At 32.7% G+C, this 14,183-nt stretch overlaps 1 protein-coding gene across 1 annotated transcript; it reads left to right on the top strand.

Moving 5' to 3' along the window:
• Positions 1 to 1,572: 1,572 nt before the first annotated feature.
• LOC109011159 lies at positions 1,573 to 2,409 on the top strand. Its single transcript, XM_035690423.1, has 2 exons — positions 1,573 to 1,601; positions 1,696 to 2,409. The coding sequence occupies exon 2, from the start codon at positions 1,763 to 1,765 to the stop codon at positions 2,330 to 2,332; it is 570 nt and encodes a 189-aa protein (XP_035546316.1). The 5' UTR covers positions 1,573 to 1,601; positions 1,696 to 1,762; the 3' UTR covers positions 2,333 to 2,409.
• Positions 2,410 to 14,183: the final 11,774 nt, after the last annotated feature.

Below are 14,183 nucleotides of genomic sequence, written 5' to 3'. Positions count from 1 at the left end.
GTTTTTAGAAGTTCTATTTTCTTCTCATAGCTAATGTACCAGTTTAAGATTATGGTTTCATCCTTTAGAAATGATCTTTACATATATCTATGTGGAATTTAACCACAGTTGTAATTTTTAGATAGATCTGCGAAGAGTAAGCCAAGTCAATTAGCTGTAATAGTTGACTTTTAGGAAAAACCAATTTTCGGAAAGGAGGAAAATGCTAATACGTATTGATGTATTTAATTTGACCACTAATGTATTTAATTTTTTTTTACTTAATAATTAATGAAGTAACTTTTAGCGTATTGATGTATTTTTTATTTTTTAAAAATATTTAAATATGTTAGCCCAACGGTCATTGTTGGGCAGCAGCCTAACATGACTATTTCGGAAAATATTATGTACTACGCTCATCATACCGTAACAATGTTATCTACGAACTATTGAATCTATTATTTTAAAAGACAGTTGATGGGCATTGTATTGATGTATTTTTTATTTTTTAATAATATTTAAATATGTTAGCCCAACGGTCATTGCTGGGCAGCAGCCTAGCATGACTCTTTCAGAAAATGTTATGTACTACGCTCATCCTACTATAATAATGTTATCTACGAACTATTGAATCTATTATTTTAAAAGACAGTTTGTGGGAATTGTATTGATGTATTTTTTATTTTTTAAAAATATTTAAATATGTTAGCCCAACGGTCATTGCTGGGCAGCAGCCTAACATGACTCTTTCAGAAAATGTTATGTACTACGCTCATCCTATTGTAATAATGTTATCTACGAACTATTGAATCTATTATTTTAAAAGACAGTTGATGGGCATTGTATTGATGTATTTTTTATGTTTTAAAAATATTTAAATATGTTAGCCCAACGGTCATTGTTGGGCAGCAGCCTAACATGACTCTTTCGGAAAATATTATGTACCACTCTCATCATACTGTAACAATGTTATCTACGAACTATTGAATCTATTATTTTAAAAGACAGTTGATAGACAATGCCAAATCATCATAACGTGATGAGTTGGCATAATCTTTTTATTTTTGTTACAATCGAATATGGTCAAGTTCAATGAATGGGGTTAAGGGGGCACTATGAGTGGTGAAGAAGTCATCCACCCATTAACCCTTATGTTAATTCATCTTGGTTGTGCAATGGGCCACTTATACTTTGTAAATACTTCTATTTTTTTAAGTCAACTTGGCTATTGGCTATGCACAAACCACGCTTGACTTCGTAAAAGTACTGCTATTTTATCTCAACTTGGTTTTGCTCAAAGTAAACCCTCATGACTGAGATCTAGTGGTGTAAATTGTAATAGATTTTCCTAATTTAAGCCCACAAGGCAAGGCTTCACTGTCACAACTCGGCTCAAACAGTGCAGCACAACTCAGTAACGTGTAGAACCAGTCATGGCTTGAAAAGTCCACGCCTAGCCTCGATTCTTCAACAAGATAAATATTATGTGATTCCCATGACCTTGTCCAACCCCTCTCTCTCTCTCTCTCTCTCTCTCTCTATATATATATATATATATATGTATATATCAAAGCATGGAAAGCAAGATCAGAACGCAGACCTAGGGATATCGTACAAAACAAGTACTTTCCAAAAGCGTTTTCTTTCTTTTCTTTATTCTCTCAAAACTGAAAACTCTTTTTTGACGTTCTCTTTTCTTAACTCTTTCTGCTAAAGCCCTTTACGCAGCTAGCTCGACTACATTTGCTGATCTCTAGCAGAACAAAACTCTCTGAAGAGCATCATGTCCATGGCAGATTGTCCTGAGATGCAGATGCCTGAAGGGTATCCAGCAGATCATGATGGAATGGAAACTGACTCCACAATCACTTCAGAATCAAGGACCCGGAATTGGCACTTCTTCGGCACATCCAACGATGTCTCGCTGTTGGAAAGCGGTCTTCTGCAGAGAAACATGGACGACATGAGCGACAATTATCATGTATTTCAAGAAAAGCTTGGAAAACAAGCGATTGATCCCAAGTTGGTGTCGGTGATGGAGTATTTCAGGGAACTCTATGTTCATAGTCAAGAAGTTTTCGTGAAGATCTTTCCGGGGCGGCTCCATGAGCACGAAATGGTGAAGTTGCTTGAGAAATATGAGACAGTGGTGTTCCCAGTACTACTCAAAAGTACAGATGCAATGAAAGTGCGGACGCTGCAAAGGAGTTTGAGCATCGGCTCCCCAAGACCACTGGTTAAAGGAGGAGATCAGGAATCGCCATTAAAGCTGGAGTATTTCAAGGTCCGGACTGTGTACACCAATGGAGCCAGCCCACGAGGAGATGTTCAAGGCAGTCAGGTTCAAAAATAGTCAAGTAGTGCTGAGAATAAAAGTTAAGACTTTGGTGGCTTTAATTAAAGCATTGTAACGAAAAACATGCATAAATGTGTCCCGCCTCTTTATATTGTGTCAAATTATTTCATTTTTCTCAATAATTAAAAAGCAAGTTGTATCAGATATTTATGAGAAATATATATAAATATATACATACATACTAGCATGGTAGCTACCCCTTGTACGTAGCGTCTAGTTAGAAGAAAAAAAATCTTAAAATCTCTTCGCAAAAACATATAATAGTAACAATTCATTAAATAAAAGCTCTTTAAAAAGAATCAACAACACCTAATTAAAAATATCATTATTTATATAAATGAGCTAATATACAAAATCACCATTCAATTGACAAACTCGTGGGAGTTGCATATCAAAATCATCAAGTTTCTAAACATAATTTTTTACGTAAATATTATCAAGTTTATAAACAAAAAAAAAATTAATGCATGTGGAAATTACAATCATATATAATTGTCCAATATATGCATGGCAATATGCATATAATGTCGTATGGTATGCCGTAATTGAAAGTCGACGATTCCAAATTTGTTTGTTCAGTAAAAAAAACAAAAAAGACGGATGTAAATAAGATTAGTGAGTCGTGTATTATAGGTCGGATTAATAAACCGATTGACGCTACAAATGATGATCTACTGGGTGGAAAGGATAGAAACATGGGTAAGATAGAGATCGAATAATAATGCAATATGAAATGAATAATTTGGTTTCACTCACCAATTAGGTGCATTAGGGGTGAATTTGGTCCGGTCCGGTCCGGTCGGTCCAGATGAGATTTTGTAGACAGGATCGAACCTCTTCGGTCCAAGGTTTTCCCACCTTGGACCAGACCGAACAAGCATAAGGGCCGGTCCGGTCCGGTCGGTCCAACCCTGTACCAAATAGGCTAATGGCCCAATCCTTATATCAATCGTTTTTGCCCCAATAGTGAAAGCCCACTAACATTTTATCCAATTTTAAACCAAAAAAATATCAAAAAAGTATTTGAAAGGAAAATAAAAATAATCATAATAGGAAAATTGTCTATACACAAAAAATTTGAATAAAATATTTTACTATAAAATAAAAATAAATTTTTTATATATCTATCCAAACAATTTAAACAAAGTTAAATTGAAAACTGAAAATTATACTATGCACATTATGTAAGTAACATACTAACAAAGAATCAAATTAGCCTTCTATTATACATATATTGTTATAACTCTTATAATATATTGATATATATACTAATACTATATATTATACTATTATTGTGTTACTACTACATATAGTGTATATATATATATATATTATAATGATATAGTGATACTAATAGTATATGTTATACATTACGGAATATATATTATATATTATATAATAATACATCGATACCAAATTATTACTAATACTATATACTATCCTAATAGTGATATTAATACTGTGTAGTTATAGACTTATAGTGATTTAGTTTAGTTATAATTATATTGATGATGTTAATTTTTACTTTGTTACTAACTTAGAGTATGTTAATGTATTATAATTTATGATAGTTCTAAGTTAATGCATAATGAGCTATTTACAACTTTTTACATTTTGTAGCAATAAGCATAAATAATTTAATGATCCATACATCCATACATGCTTTATATTTACTTACAACTTAGGTCATAGATGTAGATGTTAGTAATTAGTTAATGGTGAATTGGTGATGGGTTGATATCATACATTAGCTAATTACAATTTACAATAATATTTTTAATTGCTTATATTTACTTACAACTTCGGTTTTTTACAAAAAAAAATTATCTAATAACTTTAATTAGATCATAGATGTAGATGTTAGTAATTAGTTAATGGTGAATTGGTGTTAGGTTAATTGATAATATACAATTAATAGAATATTAGTATGTAATTACATATTTAACATTTTATCTTGTGAATGGGAATAGGTTAGATGAAAATTATATAATTTATTATATAATTATTATATAAAAATAAAAATACATATTTTCCCTATTCGATCGGTCCAGTCCAGTCCGAGAAACCCTACCCTGGGATTGGACCGAAGATCGAAAATTTTCCATTCCCTCGATCGAAACCGACTATTGCTTTTTTCAGTCCAGACCGAACAAGTTGGTTTTTCCGATCCGAATCGACTGTCTTTCACCCCTAACGTGCCTGCTAGCTAGCTAGCAATATGATTTGATCATAACCATATGATATATATATATATATATATATAATTATATGCTAGCTAGTTGTTTCTAATTTAATTTGGAGTCCTCTCCATGAATATGTACATGATAATATAGCTAGCGTTATTCCTAACAAGACACACTGATTGACTGGCTGCAATTTTCCAACAAAAAAAAAAATTATGCCTGCCTAGCTATATATATACGTATGAGCTTATGTCATACTACAAGCACATGGGTTCAAAATTTTTAGAAGATACTACACAACAAAGAATTTTTAATGGCAATCTTTATAATTATAATAAGATATTTATGTATTTTTTTTGGAAAGCTGAAGACCTAAAAGTAATTTAAAGTAGCAAATCAATCCACACAACACCGTCTAAGCCAACACACTAACCCTAAAATTTCCTCCTCTTCTTCTTCTTCTTCTTCCCCTCTCTCTCTCTCTCTCTCTCTCTCTCTCTCTCCCTCCGTTACTGAGTCACCTTCTCTGCAACTCTCTCCTTTGTATCACCATCAAATCCTCTCCCAACAGCAGCTGCCACCGTCTTCCTCCCCCCGTTTATCTTCACAACTCCTATTTCATCTCTCTCGACGTGACTCAGTCACGCTTTCTCCTCTTACCTCTCTATTTCGTCCAACATCCACCAACAACAACCGCCACCCTCCATAGCCTACAAACTCGAGTCGCCTCAATGCGTCAGTGTAAGGATCTCTAAGATCTCACTTGTTTTTATTTGTTAAATCGTCTCATCACTAATATTTTTTATTTAAACAGATATTACATAAAACTTGTTTCATCCGATTTGGCATTTGTTAACAATTAAATCGTCTTATCGCCAATTTTTTTAAGATCTAAACAGATATTGTATAGTGTTTATTTCGACTGATTTGATGACGGGTTTCATCCAAATTGATGCATGTCTATTGATCACATTATTTCAAATGAAGGCTAACCCGGATTATACATGTGAGTTTTCTACACAGCTTCTAAAAATCCAATGAGCTTCAACTAAGAAGAGAGACGAAGAAAACTCATACCTACGTAACGGCGAGATTCACAAGCACTAAGAGAAATTCCAACGTTGAAGAACCCAAAAGTTTGTGTGAGAAAGTGGGGAGTAAAAGACACTGAAAACGTGAGAAAGTGAGATGAAAGAGATTTCTACCAACATTTGGATAAGAAGAGAGCTGTAAAGAGATAAATGAAACACCGTAAAAATGCACTTTACATAGTCGGTGAGGGAAAGAAAAACAGAAAAAGATGAAAATTTTGTGAGAAAACATAGGGCAAAATTGGACAAAAAAATAATATTCATCATATACAAAACATTCAAGGGCATAACTATAATAAAAATCAATTACATGGGCATAAATGGAATAGAAAGTGTCAAACAAAAATACTATTCATTCTTATTCATATGCTATAGTCGCTTTTAATATATAAGAAATATATAATATATATATATATATATGGTGCAATAAATACCACTTCGTTGTTTCAATTTTGTAGGGCCTTATTTTTTATATCGTGAATCCCGAAAATCATTATATACTTATCATATTTATTAATCAATTAAGAACGCAACTACTTCCATAAATCGTTCATTAATAATTTTTTATATTTTAAAAAAATTGACGGATTAATATATAGGGAGCTAATTTAAAATAAAAAAAAAAATCATTATTTCCTTTTCATGTTTATCGATCAATAATAGAATCGGGCGCACATCCAACTTGCACTCAAACCGTTTATTAATGATGCTCTTTTTAAATAATAAAAAATTAAAGTTGACTGGTTTATATAAAATCTTTTTCACAATACATCATATTTCATCTCATCTAATTATTATATTTTTTTCAAATTTTTATACAAAATAAAATAAGCAATTCGATATTTTTTAAATCTCAAATTAATAATAATATTAAAAATATATATTTTAATAATATTTTATATAATTTCTAATTTTTATTTTAACTCATCTCATCTGTAAAAATAAACAAGATATAAATGTTCAGAAAACATCCCCTTCAGCCTCCCCAAATTATCACCAAAAAATGATACGGGCACGAAATAAAAAATTCAGAAATGATATAATTTATAATTTTGTACTTCTAGCTTATGCAAATTTGGCATGCTTTTTAAAAAAAACTAGATAAATAAAAAATTTATATAAAAAATTAATATTTCAACGATAAACCATGGTACTATTTTCCAAATTAGGCAGTATGCAATGACAATGTGTGGGTTGGATCGAGTAATGAGAACGTCATGAAGGCTTACAAACTATGGAACATATATCTATTCTATAATAAAAATAACGTTACATATAGTTATAGTGTGTAAATATCGTTCAGTCACTTTAAAAAAGTTTGAATTTTTTTATTAAAAAATTAATTTCTTTTAATGTGAATCTCATATTTATTCATTTTTTTTAAAATGACTGCACGGTACTTACATACTCACAACTACAAGTATCATTTCTCCTACAATAAAAGAGGTTATAGCCTCATAAACAGTATATATTTTTTGAGTTCACACTATCCTCATTTGCACAATCACGTTATTGCCCTCATTTATACAATTACATTTTTGTCCTCTAATTTCTCATTAAAAATACAATTAAATTTTCTATTATCATTCCATGGACTTTCGGTGAGTGTTAAATAAGTGGGGAATGACTTTCGAAACTCAAGATTCTAATATTAGTTAGAATATAATAATAATAATAATCTAAATTGAAGATTTTGGTTTATTGAACTTTTGTGGATCAAATTAACAACTTAAGATTTTTTTATATTTCTTTTATAAAATTATTTTTTGTATATAATATTATTAAAAAAATTAACAATTATCTTCATATTGTTTTTCACAGTAATTCATAAAAATAAGTCATAGTCATTGGACTAATAATATTTTCATTTTACAAAATGTAATTATTATTTTTAAGTTCCAATTTATGCATCTATTTATAATTGGTCTTTAGTTTATCATATTCACTATTTTCTTTTTGTGGTAAAGCATTCCATATTAATCTATTTGTAATGCATTTTTTAAATTGTTATTAAAATAATTAATAACACTTTTTATCCTTTAAAAATTATTTTGGTAAGAACATGCTTTTATTTTCTAAGATCAATATTGAGATTCCAAATTTGAAAGGAATAATAATATTATATTTAAGCCCAAAAATGAAAATATTGTCTTCAAATTTAAAAAATAATATTCTATTACTATAGGATATCGTTTTAAAATTATTAATAATTTATCTTCATATTATATTTCATAACAACGAATTATAGTGAATAACACTTTTTAAACTAATATTATTTTCATTTGAAAAAAAATATTATACTTTTTTAAATCTTAAATGAATAGTCTATTATTACATTTTATCATTCCAATAATAATTATATATAGTGGTTTTATGAAACAATTAAAAATATTATTATTTTAAGTTTTTCATTTATAGGAACAATATTATTATTATTATTATGTACATGTTTGTAATGTGTATCCTATTATGATTTCAATATAATGAGTTCTAAACATTTCATTTGTTATATGTTCAATAATTTTACATTTTTTGTTCCTTCATTTTTTTCAAGTATAATTTTAATCATTTGTAAAATTCGTGGAATAGATTTATGATTATCTTTACATTTATCATACTTGTTGTTCTAATTGATATGCATCTTAACATTCATATTTACCGTATAAAAAATATAGTAGTTTTTTTTACAGAGAATATGTACCTTGCATGTAAGCTCTTAATGTGTGTGTCTATATATATATATATATATATATATAAACACATGATTATATGTTCAGTAATCCCCCCCTTCTCACGCGCGCACACACACATATATATAGACACATGATTATATGTTTAGTAATCACCCCCCTCTCTTGGAAAACACACATATATAAGGGTGGGTAGTAGGGGCCACCCCCCCGCTACCTTGCCCCAGTCCGCCCAGCTGGCCCCGCCCCTCTCTCTGCACCCCACTTATATATTTATTACTTATATATATAAATATATATTACAATTTGTTAAATTTGTTTACAAGAGTGTTAAATTTGTTCACAAGATTGTACATGTATTGTATTGCCATCTAGGCTAATCTTTATATAGGAGACCAAGGTAATACAAGAGTTTTACTTGAGCAATTGCACAATTGCTCAAGTAAAACTCTTGTATTGCCTTGGCCTCATATATAAAGGTTGGCCTAGGTGGCCAATCCAATACAATATTGTAAACAAGTCTAACATTCTTCTAAACAAGTTTAACAAATTTAAAAATTGATAACATAGTTTTAATGTTATCAATTTTTAAATTATTGTTATATATTTTAATTTTAATTTACAATTTAAACTATATATTAATTTGGGTCTGGGACCCAAAAATAACTTTTAGGTTAATTTGGGTCTGGGGCGGGGGCAGATGGATGTTCGCCCCCACCCCCTAGCACCGGGGCGGGGGTGGAAACACCACCCCCTGCATATGCGGGGGCGGGGTGTGGGGAAGGGGTGACCCCACCCCTGCATATGCAGGTATCACCTATATATATATATATATATATATATATATATATATATATATATATATGAAAAATGCTTAGGTGCCTTCCAAATATACCTCCAAGTGCATTCTTTTATAATTTTTTTTAAAATGTTTAAAAAGTTACTATTAATGAATTTGTGTGTGTGTGTGTTTTTTTTAACATTAATAAAATATAAAAAATAAAAATACATTAGGAAGCATATTTGGAATGGCAACCTAGCTAACATCACTCTCACTCTCACTCTCACTCTCACTCTCACTCTCACTCTATATATATATATATATATGTATATATTTATATATATAAAAGGTTCAATATTCTATATGTAGTACTGGATCCAATAATTGTTGGCGATAACTGTGTCTCAATTCTTGGAGACAATAACAAAGGAGTGATATATGGAAACACCAATCATGATAGATGTTGTATAGCTAGTATCACGGTGTAGGATTTGTTCTAAATATAAATTGTACAACCATAGCTACTTATTGCACCTACTATGTACTTGTAAATAATTCTATATAATAAAGACTCATACACCACATGCAAGTTGTGTGGTTATTCACCAAAATATCTCTTAATTTTCTCATTGTATTAACCTCCAAACCATCATGAGGCCTCTAATACCTCTTCCACCACTCTTTCTTTTAATACTATGGTTCACATGATCACTATAAAGCTTTGTTGTTCAAATTTTCTTCTTTGGCACAGTCAGGTGGTTCTTCTTCTACAATGCCAAGACCTTTATGGCTATGTTGAAGGCTCAAATTCAATGCCTACTACTGCTGATTCCACAACCTTCATTGCCTGGAAGCAAAATGATCAACTGGTCATGAGTCTTCTTCTTTCCTCTCTCACGGAGGAAGCTCTCTCTGTAGTGATAGGTCTTACAATCTCTAGAGACGTATGGTGTGCTCTTGAAACTGCTTTCAGCCACAAGTCGAAGGTTCGTGAACTACAAATCAAGGATGAACTTCAATTAATGAAGCGTGGCTCTCGTAGTGTTGCCGAATTCTCTCGGGTGTTCAAGGCCCATTATGATCAATTCTACAATGGGACATCCAGTGGAGGATACTGATAAGGTTCATTGGTATTTACATGGTTTAGGCCATGAATTTTCTACTTTCTCCACTACTCAACTCTCTCTCGCTCTTATACCAAGTTTTAAAGATGGTGTTCCTAAGGCAGGGAGTTTTGATATTTTTTTCAAGTCCATTGACAATTCTACAGGTAGTTTCTCTGCCTATATAACCAATCATTCCTCTGGCAATTTCAACCGCAATGGCAAACTCGAAAATTATCCTCAGAAATACAAAGGAGGGTAATCCAAAGGAGGCAATCGTGGAAAGCAACAGCATAAGCGCCCTCCTCACTGCCAAATATGTCGTGAGGAAGGACATTATGCCTCAGATTGTCGAAACAGATATACCAAGTCTAATGCCCATCTTGCTAAGGCTTTTGCAAATTGCACTATTACTAATGATACTGCAGATTGGTACCCTGATACGAGAGCTTCTACCATAGTTTTAAATTTTGTACCGTACCAGCCGGTACAGGTACTATATCTATTTCGTACCGGCTAAAATACCGACCTCAATTTCGGCCTGTACCGGCCTCAATTTCGGCCAGTACCGGCTGATATTTCGGCCAGTGTTTTTTTTTTTTTTTTTCATTTTTTTAAACTACAAGCTTATTTTTTAACCCACAATTCAGACTAGACTATTTATAATTTATATATATGTATTTTTATATAATTTATTTATATATCGAGTATTCCGAAATGTTATCCCGAAACGGTACCAGTACCGAAATATTTCGTTCCAGTACCTTGACCGGTACAGCATCTGGTACGATATTCAAAACATTGGCTTCTGCACATATGACTTCGGATGTGAATCAGCTTGACAAGGTAGAACCATACACTGGTACGGACAAGGTTATTGTTGGTAATGGATCTTCTCTACCCATTACTCACACGAGGTTCTGCTCTCCCACCCCTTCTCTTACCTTACATGATGTGCTAGTTGTACCAAAATTAACAAAAAATCTCTTATCTGTCAGTAAACTCACTTTTGATTTTCCTCTCTCTGTTTCCTTTACTGACACTGATTTTGTCATACATAATCTTCAAACCTAAAAAGTGGTGGCAAGCAGTAATCGTGTAGATGGCCTTTATGTGCTGAAGCGTGGAAACCATGTTTTTTCTCCTGTTATTAGCAAACAGGCCTTGTGTGCTTCATTTGATATTTGGCATGCTTGATTAGGCCATGTATCATCAAAAATAATTTTCATGCTTAATAGGAAGGCTCATTTGTCTCTTACTTCTATATTACCAAATCCTTCTTTATTTGTTAGCTATCAAAAAACTAAAAGTCATAAACTTCATTTTCCTATAAGTGATAATCGCACCACTTCATATTAGGACTTCTACATTGCGATTTTTGGGGTCTTGCCCCAATCACTTCTACCTCAGGCTATCGATATTATGTAGTTTTTATCGATGATCATTCGCGTTTCACTTGGCTCTATCCTTTAAAGCATAAAGCTAAATTTTTTTCCACTTTCATTATTTTTCAAACATTTATTGAAAATCAATTTTCAGCAAAAATAAAAAAAATTCCCAAGTGATAGGGGTGGTGAATTCACAAGTAACCATTTTTAGTCCCATTTAACTACATTTGGCATCCATCATTAACTTTCTTGTCCATATACTCCCTCCCAAAATGATTGTGCAAAAAGAAAACACAAACATATAATTTAGATAAGCCTCACCATGCTTTTCCATGCTCATGTTCCTCTCCATCTTTGGGTCGAAGCTTTCAGTACGGCTATGTTTACAATTAATCGCTTGCCCACACCAGTCCTCAGTGGAGTCTCTCCATTTGGAATTCTGTATGGTAAATCCCCACCTTATGCACTATTTCGTACTTTTGGCTGCTTATGCTTTCCTTATTTACGAGATTATGCTAAACATAAATTTGAACCACGTAATCTACCTTGCATTTTTCTTGGTCACAATTCCTCCTACAAAGGTTTTTGCTGCCTTGCCCATGACTCACATCGCGTGTTTGTAACCCGACATGCTCGTTTTGATGAGACTATTTTTCCATTTACTTCCTCAACTCTGCAGCAGTCTCATGCATTGCCAGATTATATTTCTTTCTATGATCCTTGTCCACCAGCCTCTCCATTGCCTATTGCTAATTCTTCTACAGGTTCTGCATCCTTGCCACCAGTAACTGAGTCCAAGCGGTGTAAGTCCTGTGCCTTGGAATTGGATTCTATTGAAGCACAACTATGCCACTGCCTCACACGCATGCTCCAATACCTGAGGCTATTCCTCAAATATATACTATACCGGTCACGAATTATGCACCCATTTAGAATTCTCATCCCTTGGTCACTTGTGGCAAAGCTGGTATCTCAAAATCCAAAACTTACAATTATGTTTGTCAAGTTCCTTCCTTTCTATTATTATTCTCCCTATGAAGGAACCAAATGGTTTTAAGAGTGAAGCCAAGTCACCAGAATGGCTTGCTGCCATGGATGATGAAATGAAAGCTCTTACTCTCAATAGAATATGGGAACTAGTTCCACGACCACCTGACACTAATGTGGTTGGATCCAAATGGGTTTTTGGTATCAAATATCATTTGATGGCTCAATTGATAGGTTCAAAGCACAACTTGTTGCCAAGTGCTATACACAACTTTATGGTCTTGATTTTAATGATACATTTAGTCCGATTATTCGGGCCTCTACAATTTGCATTGTTCTATCTATTGCAGTATCTCATGGCTGGTCTCTCTGTCAACTCGACGTGAAAAATGCTTTCTTACCTGATTTTTCACAGGAAGAGGTTTATATGGAATAACCATGGGGATATATTGATGCTTCTCATCCGCATCATGTTTGTCGCCTCAAAAAGGCAATTTATGGTTTGAAACAAGCACCTTGGGCATGGTTCCATTGCATTAGTAATTTTTTACTAAAGCTTTGTTTTACTTGCATCACGGCCAACTCAAGTCTCTTTGTTCACTACATGGCTAAAGACATCATTTTACTTACTTCTCTACGTTGATGACATTGTTCTCACAGGTAACCATGTGAATCTTATTGACACTTCCATTCAAAAGCTTAGAAATGAATTTTCTATGAAGGACCTTGGGACTCTAAGGGCAGGTTTGGAAGGTGAGATGAGAATTTTGTATTTTGTTTTGAAGTTTAAAATATTATGTTTTAATATTATTATTGTTTTGGGATTTGAAAAATGTGTATTGGAATTTGAAAAAATTGAATTGTTTATTATATTTTGTATGAGAATTTGAAAAAGGTGTAATGATGAGATGAGATGAGATGAAAATTTTGTATTTTGTCTTGTGTCCCAAACCTACCTTTAATTATTTCTTTGGGCTAAAAGTTACTTATGATAAATCTAGCATCTTTATCAGCCAAATGAGATATGCAAGGGACGTTCTTCTTTGGGCTGATTTGCTTGATTGCAAGCCCATTGCCACGCCCATATTTGTCTCAAACCATTTAAATGCACATGGTCAAGCTTTTGATTCTCCTATGACTTATAGATCTTTAGTTGGCACTTTGCAATATCTCACAATTGCACATCCGAATATTACTCATGCTGTTAATTCTGTGAGCCGCCAATTCATGCATGCCCCCAACAGAGCAACATTTCTAAGCTGTAAAATGGATTCTCAGATATATTAAGGGAACTCTGCACTTTGGTCTTTTTCTCAATCCAACTACTGATCTTAATATATTTGCTTATTATGATGCCGATTGGGCTGGTTGCCCAAATACAAGTCGATCTACTTCTGGCTATGCTATTTTTCTTGGTGACAACGTGGTTTCTTGGAGTTTTAAAAAGTAGTCTAATGTGTCTCGATCCTCTGTGAAATCTGAGTACCGAGCTTTAGCCCTCAATGCAGCTGAGGTCAAATGGCTCTTGAATATTTTTCATGATTCGCAACTTCAGATACCTAATTTGCCAACTTTATTTTGTGATAACACCAGTGCTTTTTCATGACCCGCAATCCAGTTACCCA

Source organism: Juglans regia, chromosome 5 (assembly GCF_001411555.2).
Source record: "Juglans regia cultivar Chandler chromosome 5, Walnut 2.0, whole genome shotgun sequence".
In the NCBI taxonomy this organism is placed as follows: Eukaryota; Viridiplantae; Streptophyta; class Magnoliopsida; order Fagales; family Juglandaceae; genus Juglans; species Juglans regia.
This window is presented reverse-complemented; position numbering and strand designations above follow the sequence as displayed.

Bases quoted from the DNA above. Each gene is read 5' to 3' on its own strand.
- LOC109011159 (XM_035690423.1), top strand. From the start codon at position 1,763: ATGTCCATGGCAGATTGTCCTGAGATGCAGATGCCTGAAGGGTATCCA.